Source organism: Bison bison, unplaced genomic scaffold (assembly GCF_000754665.1).
Source record: "Bison bison bison isolate TAMUID 2011002044 unplaced genomic scaffold, Bison_UMD1.0 scf7180017864068, whole genome shotgun sequence".
In the NCBI taxonomy this organism is placed as follows: Eukaryota; Metazoa; Chordata; class Mammalia; order Artiodactyla; family Bovidae; genus Bison; species Bison bison.
The window spans coordinates 6,498,276-6,519,141 of record NW_011494640.1 but is presented as its reverse complement, the minus strand read 5'-3'; the positions used below and the strand labels follow the sequence as shown (position 1 = coordinate 6,519,141).

Genomic DNA, 20,866 nt, shown 5'->3' with positions numbered 1-20,866 from the left:
AATTCTGTCTCTTATATATATATATATATAATTTACTATATATAATTATTAACGTTGTGTTAATTTCTGCTAAACAACAATATGAATCAGCTATATGTGTACATATATCCCTTCCTCTTGAACCTGGTGGGATGAATTGAGAGAGCATCATTAACATATACACACTACCATGTGTAAAACCCACTCCAGTGTTCTTGCCTGGAGAATCCCAGGGACAGAGCCTGGTAGGCTGCCGTCTCTGGGGTCGCACAGAGTCGGACACGACTGAAGTGACTTAGCAGCATGTGTAAAACTGGGGCTTCCCTGGTGGCTCAGATGGTAAATAATCTGCCTGCAGTGCAGGAGAGCTGGGTTCGATCCCTGGATGGGGAAGGTCCCCTGGAGAAGGGAACGGCTACCCATTTCAGTATTCCTGCCTGGAGAATTCCATGAACGGAGGAGCCTGGCAGGCTACAATCCATGGGGTCGCAAACAGGAAGACGCAATTGAGAGACTAACGCTTTTCATGTGTAAAACAGACATCTATTCAATTTGATCTGTTTTGTCCCTCAGGTTTTCTTTACTTAAAAAAGGAACGCCATATACAATATGAAACTCCTCAGGTTTTTTAATGCAAACATATTTTTTATTAAAGAATGAATGCATTTATGCTAAAGAGTAGTTTACATTTGTCGTGAAGCAGCAAGCGGATCTCCAGAAGGTGTGCTCCCCTCAATACAACTCCATGCTTATTCTACATGCCTTAAGACGGGACCCACACTCGGGGGCACACATACACACACACAAATGCATACACGGACACACAGATACACAGACCAAAACACCAACACCACTTCTCTCTGGATTCTATAAACTCTCATTTAAGGCTTCTGTAAGGCGTCCCAGGGCCCCTGACATGGTTACCAGGATTCAAAACAGACTCTCAGAAAGGAGCAGCAGCACCTGGAAAACTTCCTCTGCTCTCGGCCTTAAATGTGTGGGTTTTCACCAGTACTTTCAATGTCACTCAGTGTTGATTCTTTGCATTTATGGTATTTAAAGATCCATCAAACCAAGAAAACTCAGGCTGTCTTAGTGAAAAGTTCTCATTAGAAATATCCAACAAACTGGCAACTCTGACCCTAAGAGAGCAATCCAATTAGAAGAGAAGAAGGTCAGATTTCCCTTGCGAATGGACATAGGTTCTCTGGATAAGTATGGTTTATAGAATCCGTTCCCTACTCGAGTGCCATGTTGAGTGATGGGTCAATGCTTCCTTAGTGATACCAGCTCAGATATGAAGCTTGCCGTGAGAGAGTCATCAGATAGGATCATCAACTAAATAAGTTACCATAAATTGCAGTTGAAGAAAGGATAGCCCACATGGGCTTTGTATACTCGATGATTGCTCATTCCCTTTTTCTGGACTTTCTGTGGTGGTGGTTTGAAGCTCCCACATTGTTTGACTGCTTCTTTCATTTCCTTGGTTATTATTGTCTTCCCTTTTGGTGTCCTGCCATGTAGGTTGAGACTGCAATCCTGGAGGGATGGTGTAGTGGATTGGAAGGGCAGAGAGGGTGGATGGGGCAGTGGCGGAAAGGGGCTATTAGTAGTTGCAAGTATTCTAAGAAAATCGATGAAGTGAATACAATAAGAACAGGGTGCTACTGGATACACTATGTAATAAAAGCATTGCCTTTAACTGTGAATTAACTGCCAACTATCAGGTTGTTAGTTATAAAGCTCAATAAAGCTGTGCTGATTTGCTTACTGAGGAGAGAATCTGAAACCAGCCAGGGGAGAGGAGCTCTGCATTGTTCCTTAAGCCCAGAGGCCTCCTCGTCAGCATTAGCACTCACCATCTCCCCCCACAACCAGGGATTCTATAGGTGCATCTGACATTTTTGTTGGGTTTCATAAGGCAAGTTGGAATGGTGCATTGAATATCAACCGCAGTATGTTTACCAAGAGTGGGGAAAATCAGCATGGAGAACTACAATGGAAGCATTGGAAAATGAGCCAAAAAAAGAAAAAGAAAAGTCTAGAACTTCCCTCCCCATCCACACTCCCACCCTCCTCATAGTCACAGCAGCAGCAGATTTCAATGTAACGTAATTACTTTAATAATACATTTCTTTAGATTTAGAACTGCTCTTCTGAATTTAAAAAGCTTGGTCGGCCAATAATTTGGCAGTCTTTTCATCCCAAATTTGAATCATCGCTTATCCGTCTATCATCTTGAATTCCTTGACCAATGCTGCCTTTGCTGAAGCTCTCTCAGTTCACTCAGCCATCATCAGATTCTAATTCCTGGGATGCTTCTTCTGAGGAGCTGTTCCTGTGGATCCGGCCATCGCTCTTCATACTGTGGAAAGTCTTCTTGAAGGCCTCCATCATGGCGTGGGCCAGCTTCTTGGCCTCCAGCTTGCTCTCGCACTCGACAGCATGGCAGTCCATCTGGTAGGACAGGTCATCATTAATCTCCCTGTAAACCCAGGCGAAGATGTTGGGGCTCACGTTGTGGTCGGCGGTGCAGTAGGCGATGCGGGCCACCTGGAAGGTATCCATGTGTACCGTGGCCTCCCCTTTGTGGTCGAGGTGATGGAGCCACACTTGGAATGGTCGGATTTCCAGGAGGGCATTAGCCGGAAAGACGTCTTCTCGGGCCAGTGTGTGCTTCTTCCAGAGCTCGATGACTGGCTTTTCTGTGCAGCCTGACAAAAACTGCATGCCTGTGGTGGGCACCTTACCCAGATAGGTCACCTGCAGACGGAAGAGAAGAAAAAAAAGAGAGAGGTCAACAGTAGGCTCTTGATTCTAGCTGTTCACTCATGTCCCCAAAGAATCACAGTTTCACTCTAGAACAATGGAGAGATATCTTTATTGCCCCTTAAAAGAAGAACTGTTGGGACTTCTCTGGTGGTCCAGTGGTTAAAAATCTGCCATCCAATGCAGGGAATGTGGGTTCGATCCCTGACTGAGGAACTAAGATCCCACATGCCACAGGACAACTAAGCCATATGCCACAATTACAGAGCCTGTGCACCGCAGCTAAGACATGATACAGCTAATAAATACGTAGATAAATATTAAAAAATAATAACTGTTGTCAAAATTTATATTTTTTTCTCCCTAACAAGTTGACCCCTTGACAAAGGTACTGAAATTTTTAAAACAGGGTTAGATTTTTAAAATTTAATTTCTAGAGGACTACTCTCCCTGCCCCAATCTCGTTTTAAACTCAGAATGAATGATTATGATCTTTTACAGGATTTGGCATTTCTTTGAAATTATAAATCCACTTGAAGTTGATTTTTGACCAAACACACACAGACTTTTATGATAAGAAAGAGTCAAAGGAATGTTGCCTCTGAAAAACAAAATCTTTATTAAACTTATCTCCTAGACAGATTCTCTTTGTAAATCTCTCAATGTTTGATTTCACTTAAGCTACTTATTTCTTAGAAAATGCCAAGGACACAAAAACTGTTCTATTTAACTGATGGTCTAAAACATGACTGTTTTCTTGCCAAGGTAATGTTTAAAAATGGAGCAATAACCAGTTGTATTTCAACCCAAACAATTGTTTGTATCGGAGTATAATTGCTTTATAATGTTGTGTTGCAAAATGTATTCTGCTGTATTGCAAAATGAATCAGCTACATGTATATGTGTGTGTGTGTGTCTATCCTCTCCCTCCCCTACACCTCCCTCCCATCTCCCCATTCCACCTCTTTAGGTTATCACAGAGCAGAGCTTTCCACTAACCATTCTACCCATAGTAGTGTATACATGTAAATACTACTCTCCCAGTTTGTCCCACCTGATAAAAATGAAAGACCTACAGATAGGTTAAGATTAAAACCCAGGTTTATCAAATAGCTAAATGAGCAGTACTAAAACTACCAGGCTCCTCTGTCCATGGGATTTTCCAGGCAATAGTACTGGAGTGGATTGCCATTTCCTTCTCCAAAAACAAAGAAAAGTAATTCCAAATGATTCAAATAGTATCCTTTAAAAATTGATTTATAATACACCAAGAAAAGATGTTCACTCTCTCACTTTATTTTTCACTCATCAAGATAGACAGACCCTCTATCATCTGGCACGTGCATTATGCAAACACATAACCCGGCCTGCTGCAGTCCATGGGGTCACAAAGAGTTAGATAAAACTTAGCGACTTATTTGGCTCAAAATAAGAGGCCCAGATATATATATAATTGGCCAGATATATATAAATAAGAGGCCCAATTATACTCTGGTCTTTTCCAAATACTTTTTAGAAGAGACTAGAAAGAGGTCCAGAGAAATGGTGAGAACTGAGCAAGGACATTTGGCCACAATGATTCTAAATCAATGTTTCTGTTAAGTGGACGTTAAAGGCCACACGCAAAAGGTTCAGGACACAGACGCTGAACCCCGGTGCATGTTTTTGTGCTTCACTTCTCTCTTAAACAAGAGTCTGTACTGTCCCTTTAAAGAGATGACTTCTTAGAAAAGAAGCACAAATGCGGCCCATTCTAGAAATATTTCTTAGGAACCTATTATGCACAATGGCAAGGTGCCAGGTGGGCATGGGAGAAGGGGAAGATGGAGAGGTCCAAAATTAACGGGCAGAAAGTAGCTGAATATTTGTTCAGAGTGGCATCTTTGAGCCCAGTGAGGTTGAAAATAAATCCTAGCTCCTCAGTTCACTGAGTGGGTAGTTCTGGAGAAACTGCCAGCCCTTTGCACACACACAGATACAGCTATGATGTGAGGCAGATGGTGGAAAGGGCAGGCAGGCGGTACCACAAAGCTTCTGTTGTTGTTAAGTCATGTCCCACTCTCTGCAACCCCATGGACTGCAGCACAACAGGCTCTTCTGTCCTCCACTATTTCCCAACTTTGTTCAAATTCATGTCCATTGAGTCGGTGATGCTCTCTAATCATCTTATCCTCTGCTGCCCCCATCTCCTTTTGCCATCAGTCTTTTCAGCATCAGGATCTTTTACAATGAGTCAGATCTTCCCAGCAGGTAGCCAAATTATTGGACTTTCAGCATCAGTCCTTCCAATGAATATTCAGGAGTGAGATATTCCTTTAGGATTGACTGGTTTGATCTTCCTGATGTCCAAGGGACTCTCAAGAGTCTTCTCCAGCACCACAGTTCAAAAGCATCAATTCTTCTGGGCTCAGCCTTCTTTATGCTCCAACTCTCACATTCATAAATGACTACTGGAAAAGCCAGAGTTTTGACTATACGGACCGAGGCAAGGTGATATATCCACTTTTTAATATGCTGTCTAAGCTTGCCATAGCTTTCCTTCCAAGGAGCAAGTGTCTTTTAGTTTCATGGCTGCAGCTACAGTCCACAGTGATTTTGGAACCCAAGAAAATAAAATCTGTCACTGCTTCCACTTTTTCCCCATCCATTTGCCATGAAGTGATGGGACTTCATGATCCACGAAATCCATGATCTTAGTTTTTTGAATGTTGAGTTACTAGCCAGCCTTTTCACTTTCCTCTTTCACCCTCTAAGAGGCTCTTTAGGTCCTCTTCACTTTCTGTCATTAGAGTGGTATTATCTGCATATCTGAGGTTATTGATATTTCTCCCGGCAATCTTGATCCCAGCTTGTAATTCATCCAGCCCGGCATTTCACATGATGTACTCTGAGCATTTAACAGAGCCAGTGATGGCACTCACCATGCTTAAGGAACTCCTCTGGGAAGGAGTCAATGGATTTCAAGGCAACAGGGCTTCAAAGCTCAGACAGGAGCCCAGCAACTAGACGCTGAAGGGTAGAAAGGAGCAGGAAGGTAAGCGCTGCAGTGGGGAAAGTCCTCACTTTCTTGGGCACATGGGGCACTTTGGCCTGACCACACATTTGGCCTAGGACGGCCCTGAAGAGGAAACAGACGGTCTATGACCGCTGGATAAAAACAGGCTGAACTTTGAAAAGTGGTCTTGCATACAGTCTGAGGAATGGGGCCTTCTCTGCTCTGGATGGAATGCCACTGAGGGTCTATAGTCCAATGGGTACCTGGATATGATGGAGGCTGTGAACTTGGAAGACTTTACGGATGCCAGGAAGAAAGACAAGTCAGGGGGCTGCCTAGCAGAAGACTACTCAGGCAGGAAGTGTTGCAACAGCACAACCAGGAAGCAAGGGTGGCCTGACTTAGGAGTGAAGGTGGTGGAAAGCACAGGGGAGACAGATGGGAACGATATTCAGAGATCAAACTGAAAACCCTTGGCAATACACCGAAGCGGGGAAATGACTCAGAAAGATCCTGCAAGTGCCTGCACTCTCCATGGACATGACTGCAGAACAGCTCTTTGTCACTCTGGATTTAAGTCACATTATAAAGAGGGCTTTGTGAGGAAACGCACAACATAAGGTTCTTGACTTACTGAAACATGCTTTCTGTATATGGTATTTATGATACCTTTATTATTCTTAACAACTTCATTATTTTAATTGAGGTGAAATTCACATTACATAATGTTAACCATTTATGATTCAGTGGCATGTAGCCATCAAACTGTTATACAACCATCAGCTCTGTCTCGTTCCAGAGTATTTTTATCACCACCAAAGGAGATCCAGTATCCATTAAGCAGTCACTCTTCACTTTCCCCTTGATCCAGACCATGGAAACCATGAATATGATCTCTGTTGCTAGAGATTTACTATTCTGGAGAGTTCACACAATCGGAATCACAAAATATGTGACCTTCTGTGTCTGGCTTCTTTCACGCAGCATAATGTCTTCAAGGTTCATCTAAGATAAACCATGTATCAATACCCCTTTATTTTCTATGACATCTTTACTTTTGAAGTAGAAAAGCAAATGGAGGAAACTAGTATGAGAGCTTGAAGTGAAAAGCATTCTTTCTTACTGTCCCCTGAGACTAGAAATAGCTATGTTTATATCTGTTATATTTGATAGAAACATTCTTCAGATGGAGACAATCTCCTTTGATGTGCTTTCATCTCTCTCTCTTCCTCTCTCTCACACACACACAATTTTTAAAAAATTATACAGTGATTTCTATCATGATATAAAGAATACATTTTTAAAACTTTGTTACAATAAGTTGTTTATGATTCCTTCCAATGAAAAGCAGTAATAGTAAAATTAGTAATAATAACATTTTGACAACTAAGGAAAAATGTATTCCTCATAAATATTCATTATTTAAAAACTAAAGGTTTGAAGGAAAATAACGTTTTATTTTTGGAAGTTTGCTTGAGAGAAGCATAGAGCTGAGATGATTAGCTTAAAGAGTTTAATAAGACAACAACGAATGCTCTGTAATAATATGTAGACATTTCTTCAAAAAACAATTTTAAAACACTGAGGTTCAACATACACACAGATATAATCTCCTGGTACTAAACTTACCAGGAAAGTAATCTCAGCGGCCTGTTTTTACTATCACCTAAACAACATGGGGTCGCTAAGAGTCGGACACGACTCAGCGACTTCACTTTCACTTTTCACTTTCATGCATTGGAGAAGGAAATGGCAACCCACTCCAGTGTTCTTGCCTGGAGAATCCCAGGGACGGGGGAGCCTGGCGGGCTGCCGTCTATGTGGTCGCACAGAGTCGGACACGACTGAAGCGACTTAGCAGCAGCAAACAACTCACTAAGCATCAAGTTCCACATCATTGTTTACATAGGTCTGCAGCCAAATCAAGTCACACACTGAACAGTAACAAGAAATACTTGCATCACATTTTAGGCAAAAAGCACTGTGTCCACCAGATCCATCAACAGCCCTGTAGGTAAGAATGGAATTTTATTATCACTAACCTGGATTTTTTAATTGGAACATAATCGCTTTACATTGTGTTCATATCTGCCATGAAACAAAGTGAATCAGCTATATGTATACACCTGTCCCCTCCCTCTTGGGCTCCTTTCCACCCCACCCCACCCCAACTGTCTCAGCCCACTAGGTCAGCTCAGAGCACTGAGCTGAGCTCCCTGCGCTATACAGCAACTTCCCACTAGCTATCTGTTTACACATGGAAGGGTGTAAAGGTCAATTTTAATCTCCCAACCTATATTTAAAGACAAGAACTGCAGATCAGGGGGTGGTTCCGGGTACATATACTACAAAGTGTTGGGAATTGAGCAATATTGTGATGATCTAGGAAAGCTGCACAGAAAAGACAGCCTAAAAAGACACTCGTTCAATTCTTAGACCGCTTTATTATTATATGAGAATCATTTCCATGTAGCTTCACTTTTCAGCCATTTATTCATCTTTCCCATCTTGGAGCTGTAAGAGAAATTTTAACATTGTATGAACACCCTAGAAACCATGAGTCTTCCCGAAGAAAGAATCACATTCTATTGTCTGGTGCTTTTGTAAATGACACTCCCTTCCATGCCTGGGCATTTCTTAAAACTTTGTTCTTGTTTTATAACTGCAGAAAATAAGGTTCAAAAACCCAAACTTCTCAGGTAAAATGGAACACAAAAAATAAGGAAATATATATTTATATGCATCATGTAAATATACATTATATACTTTTACAGATATTTATTATATATGATCTGTTTATAGTCCATGGGATTTCCCAGGTGAGAATACTGGGGTGGGTTGCCATTTCCTTCACCAGGAAATCTTCCCAACTCAGGATCGAACTCAGTCTCCTGCACTGGCAGGCAGATTCTTTACTGAGCCACCAGGTAAGCCCATGTATATATTATCTGGTTTCTAAAACTCAAACACATATAATCTATTTACAATGAAACCAAAGATTCAAGAGGGAGGGGACATATGTACACCTATAGCTGATTCATATTGATGTTTGACAGAAAACAACAAAATTCTGTAAAGTAATTATCCTTCAATTAAAAAATAAATTAATTTTAAAAAATTTTCAATCTAAAGAGTTTCAGACTTTTGGCATCTTTCCAAAAGTTTCCTGTGAACAGAGAGGCATAAACATGTTCTAACAGCACTAATCCTCAATATTCCATTAGCTTCATCTCACAAAGTATCACTAAGCCTGCAGATGGAGACGGGCTAAGAGCGGATTATGCGATGACGCCTCTCAACTGCGATATTGACAAGGGCCAACTTTCACACCAACTGCTTGCTGGGGTACTGCAACTTACATCTACTTTTAACTGGGATTTGCCACGGAGGCCAGAGGCTGCAGTGAACAGACATGCCCTTCCTCCAAGCACAGAATTAGCAAACATGCATCTACAACACCAGAGAAAGGCTGATTCTCCAGTGATGGCAGCTCCAGTCCTGCTGCTTAGCAATACCAGGGTTTCGGCAAGGCTCTTAGCTGTATCCTCTCTTTGATAAAAACGCACTGCATGTGTGTATGCTAGGTCACTTCAGTGTGTCTGACTCTGCAACTCTATGGACTGTAGCCCACCAGGCTCCTTTGTCCATAGGATTCTCCAGGCAAGAATATTGGAATGGGATGCCATGCCCTCCTCCAGAGGATCTTCCCAACCAGGGATTGAACACCTGTCTCTCACATTTCCTGCACTGGCAGGCAGGTTCTTATCACTAGTGCCACCTGGGAAGTCCCCCCAAAAAATACACTGCTGCTGCCAAGTCGCTTCAGTCGTGTCCGACTCTGTGCGACCCCACAGACGGCAGCCCACCAGGCTCCCCCGTCCCTGGGATTCTCCAGGCAAGAACACTGGAGTGGGTTGCCATTGCCTTCTCCAATGCATGAAAGTGAAAAGTGAAAGTGAAGTTGCTCAGTCGTATCCGACTCTTAGCGACCCCATGGACTGCAGCCTACCAGGCTCCTCCATCCATGGGATTTTCCAGGCAAGAGTACTGGAGTGGGGTGCCATTGCCTTCTCCCCAAAAATACACTAACCCTGCCCAAACCTTCCTAAACAGTCCCAGTAATGAGCTCCTCTCCGCTTCCTATAAGGTGTGGCCAACACAAAGCATAAATCAGGGAGTGTAACTTATGCCCTGGGTAAACCTTGGGAAGTCAATGTAACTCTACTTTGTTACCTTTGGGGAACTGATAGCTTTGTCTGAAATCCCATGAGATTACATCAATTAAAAGAATATGTTAATAATTTGCGTGTGTGCTTAGTCACTCATTTGTATCCAACTCTTTGTGACCCTTGGACTGTAGCCTGCCAGGCTTCTCTGTCCATGGGATTCTCCAGGCTTAAGAATACTGGAGTGGGTTGCCATTTCCTCCTCCAGGGTATCTTCCCAACCCAGGGATCAAACCCAGGTCTCCTGCCTTGCAGGCAAATTCTTTACCACCTGAGCGTCCCTCGAAGCTCAGACGGTTAATAATTTGGTATATCCTTAGAGCAGGGATCCCCACCCTCTGGGATCTAATGCCTGAAGATCTGAGGTGGAGCTGATGTCACAATAATAGAAATCAAGTGCACGATCAACATCATGTGTTTGAGTCATCCCTCCCCCATCCATGGAAAAACTGTCCTCCATGAAACTGGTCCTTGGTGCCAAAAATAGTTGGAGATTGCCGCCTTAAGGAAATATAGGAAAAGAATTATCTGAATGTTTCCCTAGAAATGGAATAAAAAGAATTCTCTAAGTAGAGTTTCCTTGAAAATGGAATGCAAAAATGATAAAATGAGGCATCAAGACAGTCTCTCCTCAGAACGACCCCTTTAAATCAGTCCGGCTATCATCCTAACTGGCCCGAGTTCCGGAATTCTGTCTCTGAGCACTTTCCCCTAATATGCCAATTATTTACTACCTGCCTGCAGATTTCCTAATTCTCCTATTAAGTTCCCCAGTGTCTGGCATTCACCCATACTGTTGACTATAAGTCAGTGGAAAAAAAAAAAAAAATTCAGGCTTTAAAGTGATTTTTTCTTTAATTTTTTATATTTAGTTTAACAGAACTGTGCCTTATGGCTCTGCTTTTCAAGGGAAATAAATAAAAAGTATTTTAAAAATTAATTCTCTCAAAATACCAAAGATTTAGTGATGCTCTGCATGCAGCCGCACCCTCTTTGCTTATGGGACCACAGAGAACATGTGTCTCAATAAATAGAAACCCTGAAATATGGGGTTTTAGCCAGGTATCCTCTTATGTCAACACTCCAGCAGGGATTTACTCTAAATATACATATAGAGAGATCCCTTCTTGCCCCAGTCTTCCTCGTGTGGGAGACTTGTTTGCACACCCCTCTCCAGGCACGTCCTCCTTGTGAGCGAGAACACAGGACTCAATGTGCAAGGCTGCCTCGAGGCTTCTACCACTGACATAGCTAAGCACCGATGGCGGGTCTGTGAATGAGCACCCTGTCATCTTGGCCATCTATGAAAGAGGTGAATGTTTTCTCCATGAATAAGTCCCTTCTGAGCCTCGTTCTCAGGAGCCGCAAGCTTCCAGAGTCGCAAAGCAGATGAGAAACACAGAGTCACGAAATTGTTCCCTAAACGTCCAGAATGGTAGACAGACATTTTTCAAGATAACTTCCTGAGGTGCTGCGACAAAGGGACTTGGAAGAAGACGAGAAGATTCTTCAGGAGGAGTCACAACCCATTGGAAATAAATGCTGGAATCTTTCCCATGGTTGCAGAAACAGGCTTTGGGCAATAAACTTATTAAGAATGAATCATTCAGAGAGAAATAAACAAACAGAGAAAAAAAAATGAAAAGTTTTCCCCTCTGTGTCATTCAATGGCATAAACCAATGCCCAGACACAGACGTCTGTAATGCGTGTGAATAGGCTTTGCCCAGTCCCAGTTGAAGTATTTGAGGATATTCGTGGCATGCGAAAATGTGGAGAGGCCATGGAGCCAAGGGGCCCGCCAGAGTGTCTGCATCATTAAGAGTGTCAGATCAGGAGAGACCAGTGTCCTCAGAATCTCTGCTTCCCACCCATGAGTTTTCCAACACCCCAGCCAGCTCTCCATTCATGAATCACTGTTCCCACCTCTGTGGCAAAACAACCCTGGTTTCCCGATGTGCATCCTACTGGCAGAGCCGGCACCATTCCATTCCTTCCTCTTGGTGGCCTGTCTGTATTTCATTCTGGCCTGAAACCGCCTTGGTGAGGACCCAGGATCATCTCCCCTTAGACTGTACAGCCAGACGGAAAGGGTGATAACAGAGGTCCCTGAAGGACGGTAGGAGATGGATGATGACCTAAGAAACCAAGGACCTGGTTTGCTGCAGTCTTCAACCTTCAAGGCTGGATAAGCCCAACTACCTGACTTCAGAGGCTCAACTTCGGTTCACTTTACTATGTGGCTTCTCTGAGAAGATACGTCAAGAACAAAGATTCTCCAGAGGCCTTTCTTGGGATATAAAAGATCTTTTTGTCCTTCGTTGTCTGTAGGAGACTTCCTTTCCCCTGCTAACATAAAACAACATGATACAAACACAGGAAGGAGAACACGTAACTGGGAATTCTAACAGCCTGTGGGTTATAAGGCGGAAGATGAGACAAAGAGCCACTCATACTCCTGGGCCAAATTCCAGAGCCAAGCTCTTCTGTTCTCACATTAATTCCCTTTTGCACACTTCAGAGAAAAGGTAAAGGACAAAATCCTGAGATTTATGATGCAGGCTTGAATCTACTCCTTCCTGGCTGGTCACAGAGGAGCAAGGATCCACTAGGCACTCTGAAGAGTGGGGATGCATCCAACATGCCAATGACCTAACAATTCATAATGCAAGACCAAAGTGATGCTAACTATAACCTTGAACTTGTATAACATGCTTTAAACCACGAAGACAACATCAAAGGATTAATACTGCTCACAGTGAAATCTATGAAGTTATTGTGAGAAAAATGAAAGTGATAAGCTTTGGCTTGAAAAGTAGATTTGTTTATCCTGTATGTTCATTTGATAACTATTCATTGAACACCTACCAGGAACCAGGTATATCAGTGAATAAAACTGATAAAAGCCCTCTGCCTTCTTGGGGCTGACACTCCAGCTAAACAGAAGATGCTTATGACTGAGTTTATAGAACTCAAAGTTATGTAGACAAGGCCGGTATCAGGGAGGAGAACACGTATGGGCTTCTAAGAGTGCTTCTGATGAACTGGAAAACTTCTCTTGGGTTTAAAAAAGCCTTTTCACTTCATACAGCATAACTCGGACCAAAAAAGTCCTCATTTAGATTCTATTCCTTGGCGCAAGCTGTGCCACATGCAGGGTTATTAGTCTTTACATTCACTGTGGTTTGGCTTCCTGAGATGCTACTGTGGTAGAGGATCAGGCAGGCTGATGGCTTCAGAAGAGTGCCAAGGGAGAGGGGAATCAGACGGGAACTAGGAAATCAAGGACTTAGGAGATATAAGGCCTACCCTGCCTCCTGAACAAGATAGACTGGCAGCTAGAATGCCGTGGATATTTTACATTGAATGGACAGGTAGCATACCTGGCCTCACTTGACACCTGTGTTTCATTCTCAGGATGACACCTGAAACATTCTCAGGATATTTCAGGCACATCAAACTGACTTGTCTTCATTGAAATCTTATAGTAACATTTAAGTTGCTTTATTCTACTTTTCTATTCTGGTATTCTTTGCCCTCTTCTTTTATTTGAGAGATCCAAACAAGTTTTCCCAACCTACTCACAATCATTCCAATAAATTTCTAATACACAGAATACACAGAAGAACTATACAAAAAAGACCCAGATAACCACGATGATGTGGTCACTCACCTAGAGCCGGACATCCTGGAGTGCAAAGCCAAGCGGGCCTTAGGAATCATCACTGCAAACAAAGCTAGTGGAGGTGATGGAATTCCAGCTGAGTTATTTCAAATCCTAAAAGATGATGCTATGAAAGTGCTGCACGCAATATGTCAGCAAATTTGGAAAACTCAGCAGTGGCCACAGGACTGGAAAAGGTCAGTTTTCATTCCAATCCCAAAGAAAGGCAATGCCAAAGAATGCTCAAACTACCACATAATTGTACTCATCTCACATGCTAGCAAAGTAATGCTCAAAATTCTCCAAGCCAGGTTTCAGCAATACATGAGCCATGAACTTCCAAATGTTCAAGCTGGATTTAGAAAAGGCAGAGGAACCAGAGATCAAATTGCCAATATACAGTGGATCATCAAAAAAAGCAAGAGAGTTTCAGAAAAACATGTACTTCTGCTTTATTGACTATGCCAAAGCCTTTGACTGTGTGGATCACAACAAACTATGGGAAATTCTGAAAGAGATGGGAATGCCAGACCACCTGACCTACCTTCTGAGAAATCTGTATGCACATCAAGAAGCAACAGTTAGAACTGGGCATGGAACAACAGACTAGTTCCAAATGGGGAAAGGAGTACCTCAAGGCTGTGTAATGTCACCCTGCTTACGTATCTTACATGCAGAGTACATCATGAGAAACGCTGGACTGGATGAAGCACAAGCTGGAATCAAGATTACTGGGAGAAATATAAATAACCTCAGATATACAGATGACACCACTCTTATGGCAGAAACGGAAGAGAAACTAAAGAGCCTCTTGATGAAAATGACAGAGGACAGTAAAGAGCTGGTTTAAAATCAACATTCAAAAAATGAAGATCATGGCATCCAGTCCTATCACTTCACGGAAAATAAATGGGGAAACAATGAAAACAGTGACAGACTTTATTTTCTTGGGCTCCAAAATCACTGCAGATGGTGATTGCAGCTATGGAATTAAAAGATGTTTGCTCCTTGGAAGAAATGCTATGACAAACCTAGACAGAATATTAAAAAGCAGAGACATTATTTTGCCAACAAAGGTCTGTCTAGTCAAGGCTATGGTTTTTCCAGTGATCATGTATGGATGTGAGAGCTGGACTATAAAGAAAGCTGAGAGCTGAAGAATTGCTGTTTTTGAACTGTGGTGTTGGAGAAGACTCTTGAGAGTCCCTTGGACTGCAAGGAGATCCAACCAGTCCATCCTAAAGGAAATCAGTCCTGAATATTCATTGGAAGGACTGATGCTGAAGCTGAAGCTGAAGCTCCAGTTCTTTGGCCACCTGATGCAAAGAACTGACTCATTGGAGTAGACCCTGATGCTGGGAAAGATTGAAGGCAGGAGGAAAAGAGGACTATAGCGGATGAGATGGTTGGATGGCACAACTGACTCGATGATGAGTTTGAGCAAGTTCCAGGAGTTGGTGATGGACAGGGAAGCCTGGCATGCTTCTCCATCCTCAGCCCTTCAGTCTCCTGAGAGTCATCCCTAAGAGGCCCAGATGATTGTGGTTAAAAACTAGGGTTTAATTCTCCAAAGTAAGTCTTGGGTACCATTCTGGCACCTATTTTTGGCAGCTCTGCCTCACCCTTATCAGGATAAAAGTAGACCCGGCTATCCTATGGCTAGAAAAGGATGAGGACCAATTGTGGCCATTCCCCATAATACCTGCAACATCTTTTGCCTTATATCTATTTAGCCAGGCTTGATCAGCTGACTAAGAGGGGGAGCAAGGCTGTCTAGGGGAAGCCTGCCTCTGACTTTAACAGAGGGGCTAGTGATGACCCAGAAAGGCTTACAGACTTATTCTTAATATTTTTTCCAATAGTAGCAACAATGCTGGCAGCAGAAGGTAGATTTTATAAAACGCACACCCTCTGGGGCACATTTATGCATATGCCTTTGTTTAGTGCTATTTACTTATTTCAGTAGCTTTCCTAATGTCACACATACTGAGAATACTTTCTTGTTGTTAAGCAGTTCTTCCCAAGTATCTGCATGAGTTATGCTGATAGAATCTATAAAAATATTAATAAAAATTTTACTGGGAGATACAGTTTCTTTTTATTATGTAAATTTCTGTCATGGGAGAAAAACAAATTTACTAAGACCCAATATCAAGAAACAATTATGTGCTATTTTTGTACTCTAACAAAGAGATGAACACTGCTTCAGCTGTTAAATACAGCATGTGTCGTACAATTAGAAACTTAAGTGACAGATTTATTTCTGTTATTCATATTACAACTTAGTTCCACTGATGCAGAGTGCTTTGAGATGTGGGGTCCCATCTTGCATTTATCAAGCAGTCCCAGTGTGCAATTTGCCCTGTCAGTTGGCTCTTGGATGTGTGAAGCTTGGAAATATTGTCATTGTCACTGTCAAAGACAGAAGCAATTTATCTGGAAGGCACTGAAGTGTGCTTCAGAAGACAAAGTCACTTAATAAAAATGACACCACATTAAAACATACATTCCCTCATCTGGCCCCTTCTGGTAAGCTGGACCAAGGATGGTTAAACCACTGTTCTACTCAGTGGCACAAGAACAATTTATTTTGTGACAAGTCTGATAGCTCCCCTTCTGCATTCTAATCAGTGGAATATACCAGAAAGAAATTCAGTAGAGCTCTCTAGGGTCTAAAATGTTCACAATGAGAAAATTCTCTAAATGACAAATCAATATCAAGCACACTGCTTGAGGGTTATCCTGACAAATGGATCCAAGGGACAAACACTGGGGTCCTTGTAGCACTGTATCAATTCATTTTCCTTAGCACACAATTGGTTGGGAATAGACCAGAAAAGGTGCCAAAGATTTAGAAATAATAATGTTGAGGCAACATGTGACTGAATAAAATAAACATGCCAATCTACTGGCTATAAGTCTAGAGCTCTTACTAGAAGGCCAGTGGAGGCTGGAAACAAGAAAGTCACTCTGAGGTTAACCAAACATGGAATTACCAAGTATTCCAGAAAAATGAAGACTTACGTTCATATACATTCACACACACTCCTATTTCTCATCAACGACCACTGAGACTCTGTGAGCAGTGACATGCAAGTAGCAAGGCCCACGCCTGAAACCCAAATCCTTTTGCTAAATACCATTTTCTACTGAAAGGAACCAGCCCTCCTCAGAGGAAAAAAATAGTTGATTCCATGACAGGCACATGAAAGGTATGAGAGGAACTTAAATATCATACTGTGCCAGAAAGTAGGAAGTGCTCAGTTGCTCAGTTGTGTCCAACTTTTTGTGACCCCATGGACTGCAGCTTTGTCAGGCTTCCCTGTCCATAGCCAACTCCTAGAGTTTACTCAAACTCCTGTCCATCGAGTCAGTGATGCAATCCAACCATCTCATCCTCTGTCATTCCCTTCTCCTCCCAACTTCAATCTTTCCCAGCATCAGGGTCTTTTCCAATGAGTCAGTTCTTTGCATCAGGTGGTCAAAATATTGGAGTTTCAGTTTCAGCTTCAGTCTTTCCAATGAACACTCAGGACTGATTTCCTTTAGGATGGACTGGTTGGATCTCCTTGCAGTCCAAGGGACTCTCAATAGTCTTCCCCAACACCACAGTTCAAAAGCATCAATTCTTTGGTGCTCAGCTTTCTTTATAGAAAAAAAACAAAAAAACAAAAGGGCACCAGCTTTTAAAGGGGTTCCTTTTCATTCCAATCCCAAAGAAGGGCAATACCAAAAAATGTTCAAACTACATTACATGTATGTATATATATGTATATATATATGCTTATATATATATGTATGTGTGTGTGTATATATATATATATATAAAGATATAAGGATATATAAGAATGGCTACATAAGATAAATACCCAGTTTCTGAGAACTATACCCCAAAGTATGGGGGCATCACCTCTTATTACAAAATTGGGTTGGTGGGTGTTGCATGAATGATCAAGCAAATAAGCATTTGAGAGAGATACATTTCCCTTCTGGGAAGCAAAAATGAAAAATGGTTGTCTGGAGAGGCCTTACAAGTAGCTTAGAAAAGAAGAGAAGCTTAAGGCAAAGGAGAAAAGGAAAGATATATCCATTTGATAGTAGAGTTCCAAAGAATAGCAAGGAGAGATAAGAAAGCCTTCCTCAGTGATCAGTGCAAAAAAATAGAGGAAAACAATAGAATGGGAAAGACTAGAGATCTCTTCAAGAAAATTAGAGACACCAAGGGAACATTTCATGCAAAGATGGGCACAATAAAGGACAGAAATGATATGGACCTAAGACAAGAAGATATTAAGAAGAGGTGACAAGAATACACAGAACTATACCAAAAATATCTTCATGACCCAGGTAACCACGATGGTGTGATCATTCACCTAGAGAAAGACATCCTAGACTGTACTGCGAAGTTAAGTAGGCCTTAGGAAGCATCACTATGAGCAAAGCTAGTGGAGGCAATGGAACTCCAGTTGAGCTATTTCAAATCCTAAAAGATGCTGTGAAAGTGCTGCACTCAATACGCCAGCAAACTTGGAAAACTCAGCAGTGGCCACAGGACTGTAAAAGGTCAGTTTTCATTCCAATCCCAAAGAAAGGCAACACCAAAGAATGTTCAAACTACCGCACAATTGTACTCATCTCACATGCTAGCAAAGTAATGCTCAAAATTCTCCAAGCCAGGCTTCAACCGTAGTCAATTCTAGTCAATCACTAGTCAATCCTAAAGGAAATCAGTCCTGAATATTCATTACAAGGACTGATGCTGAAGCTGAAGCTCCAATACTTTGGCCACCTGATGCAAAGTGTTGACTCACTGGAAAAGACTCTGATGCTGGGAGGGATTGGGGGCAGGAGGAGAAGGGGATGACAGAGGATGAGATGGCTGGATGGCATCACTGACTCGATGGACATGAGTTTGAGTAAGCTTCAGGAGTTAGTGATGGACAAGGAAGCCTGGTGTGCTGCAGTCCATGGGGTCACAAAGAGTTGGACACGAGTGAGTGACTGAACTGAACTGAACTAAGAGAAATACATATAGAAATAAGTTACAATAACTTCATTTTTTGTCCTAAAATTATTTCATACTAAAAATTTTAGGAACATACATGAGTACATTTGCCCCTGGCTCGATGCTAATTTAAAAGGAAAACAGAAAGATCTTTATGAGTGACCATTTGTAGTTGACTAAGCCATGTTCATATCCTGAAGAATAAACTTGTATTAATATGTACCCACTCAGGAACCTATTTGTGATCAAGATCCACTCCCTCAAGCTGACTGGATTTATCTGTCTTAGTGCTGCTGCTTAATTGCTAAGTCAGGTCCAACTGTTTGCAGCCCCATGGACTGTGGCCCATCAGGCTCCTCTGTCCACAGGATTTTCCAGGCAAGAATACTGGAGTGGGTTGCCATTTCCTTCTCCAGGGGATCTTCCTGACCCAGGGATTGAACCCAGGTCTCATGCTTGGCAGGCAGATTCTTTACCACTGAGTCACCTGGGAAGCCTATCTATCTTAGTGATATGTGACAAATTCTACTCTAATCCTCCTGGTGCATCTAAATTCAGGTATTTAAGTGGGCATATAACAAGTTAAATTATCTTCCATAAACAAGCAATACCTTTAGTAATCAAATCTGTGATGACTCAAGAGCTTTAAACACCATATTTACCTTCTGTTTCCAAATGGAAACCAATGCATGATGGAAAGATAACTTTTAATCACTATCACCATCACAATTGTATAGTCTTAGTTAAAACTTATCTTGGAGACATACCTTTACTGCTCTCTAATGGATGTGAGAGTTGGACTGTGAAGAAGGCTGAGCGTCAAAGAATTGATGCTTTTGAACTGCGGTGTTGAAGAAGACTCTTGCGAGTCCCTTGGACTGCAAGGAGATCCAACCAGTCCATTCTGAAAGGAGATCAGCCCTGGGATTTCTTTGGAAGGAATGATGCTAAAGCTGAAACTCCAGTACTTTGGCCACCTCATGCAGAGTGTTGACTCACTGGAAAAGACTCTGATGCTGGGAGGGATTGGGGGCAGGAGGAGAAGGGGATGACAGAGGATGAGATGGCTGGATGGCATCACTGACTCGATGGATGTGAGTCTGAGTGAACTCCGGGAGTTGGTGACGGACAGGGAGGCCTGGCATGCTGCGATTCATAGGGTCTCAGAATCGGACACAACTGAGCGACTGAACTGAACTGAACTGAACCCTTTGAAAATATTGTGATTTGTCTCCATATCGAAATTATCACACTGCAAAAAAAAAAAATCCTATAGGATTTTGGTACTAGATTTCTTTATAAGAAAGGATATTGCTAAGTCAGGTACAACTTTCTAAACTTCTAAATACAGAAATACAGAAACAAGTATTTATAAAGGTTTATGTATTGTAGCTTTGAAGGGCTTCTGGTTAAAGTCACCTCTGATGAATATGTTCTTGAGAGGAGAAAAAAACTGAAGGAAGTTTCTCTTCAAAGGTTCAACAAATCAACAGAAAATGCAGCCTGACAACTCGAGGAGGAGACCTGTGAATAGCATCAGGACATCTGTGTGGACAGATGGGAGGACAAAGAGAATGTCCTGTGCACAATTTCTGAAACCTTTGGCAAGGGCCTTATCTGACTCTCTAGACCCTGGAGAACACATGTACATGAAGCAAATATTACAGAAACCATGCTTCACAGATTCAGGCCAGGAAAGCAGGAGACCTTTTGAAAAAGAACTTAAATTCACTGCTTGAGTATATCCTTATAGCGGTGAATGTTTTCCCTGTAAATTCACTGGATCTTACATACAGGTCTTCTCTTATTGGTTTTTTTGGTTGAACTTGCTCTATTCTTCCAGTGGCTTCTATGTGTGTCCATGTTCTCACATTCTCTCCATCACCAGTCCCACAGGGAGGCTGAAATGCTTAATGTGATGAGACCTAAAGGCCAGTCCATATATGTGCGAGAGTACAAAGCCCGGTCACTGACAGAGCTGGTGTTGGTTCAGCTCATCCCTCCTCATTCTACCAGGAAGATGATGTGACTGTTCATTTTCTACTCAAATGGGTCCTGGAGTGTCCAGATACTGGCTCAAACATTATTCTGGACATTTTGTGAGGGTCTTTCTGAAGGAGAGTAACATGTGAATCCTTAGAGTAAGCTGATGGCCCTCCCCTATGTAAGTGCCCCCCACACTGAGGGACTGAATAGAAGAAAAGGTGGAGCAAAAGAGAGTCCCTTGGAC

At 42.2% G+C, this 20,866-nt stretch overlaps 1 protein-coding gene across 1 annotated transcript in view; it reads right to left on the bottom strand.

Moving 5' to 3' along the window:
- Positions 1–598: 598 nt before the first annotated feature.
- Positions 599–20,866, bottom strand: part of PID1 (phosphotyrosine interaction domain containing 1) — a 264,516-nt gene continuing 244,248 nt past the window's right edge. The window contains exon 3 of the mRNA XM_010837023.1: positions 599–2,742. Coding sequence (XP_010835325.1) covers positions 2,266–2,742 — 477 coding nt within the window. The 3' untranslated portion in view covers positions 599–2,265. The remainder of the gene's footprint in view (positions 2,743–20,866) is intronic.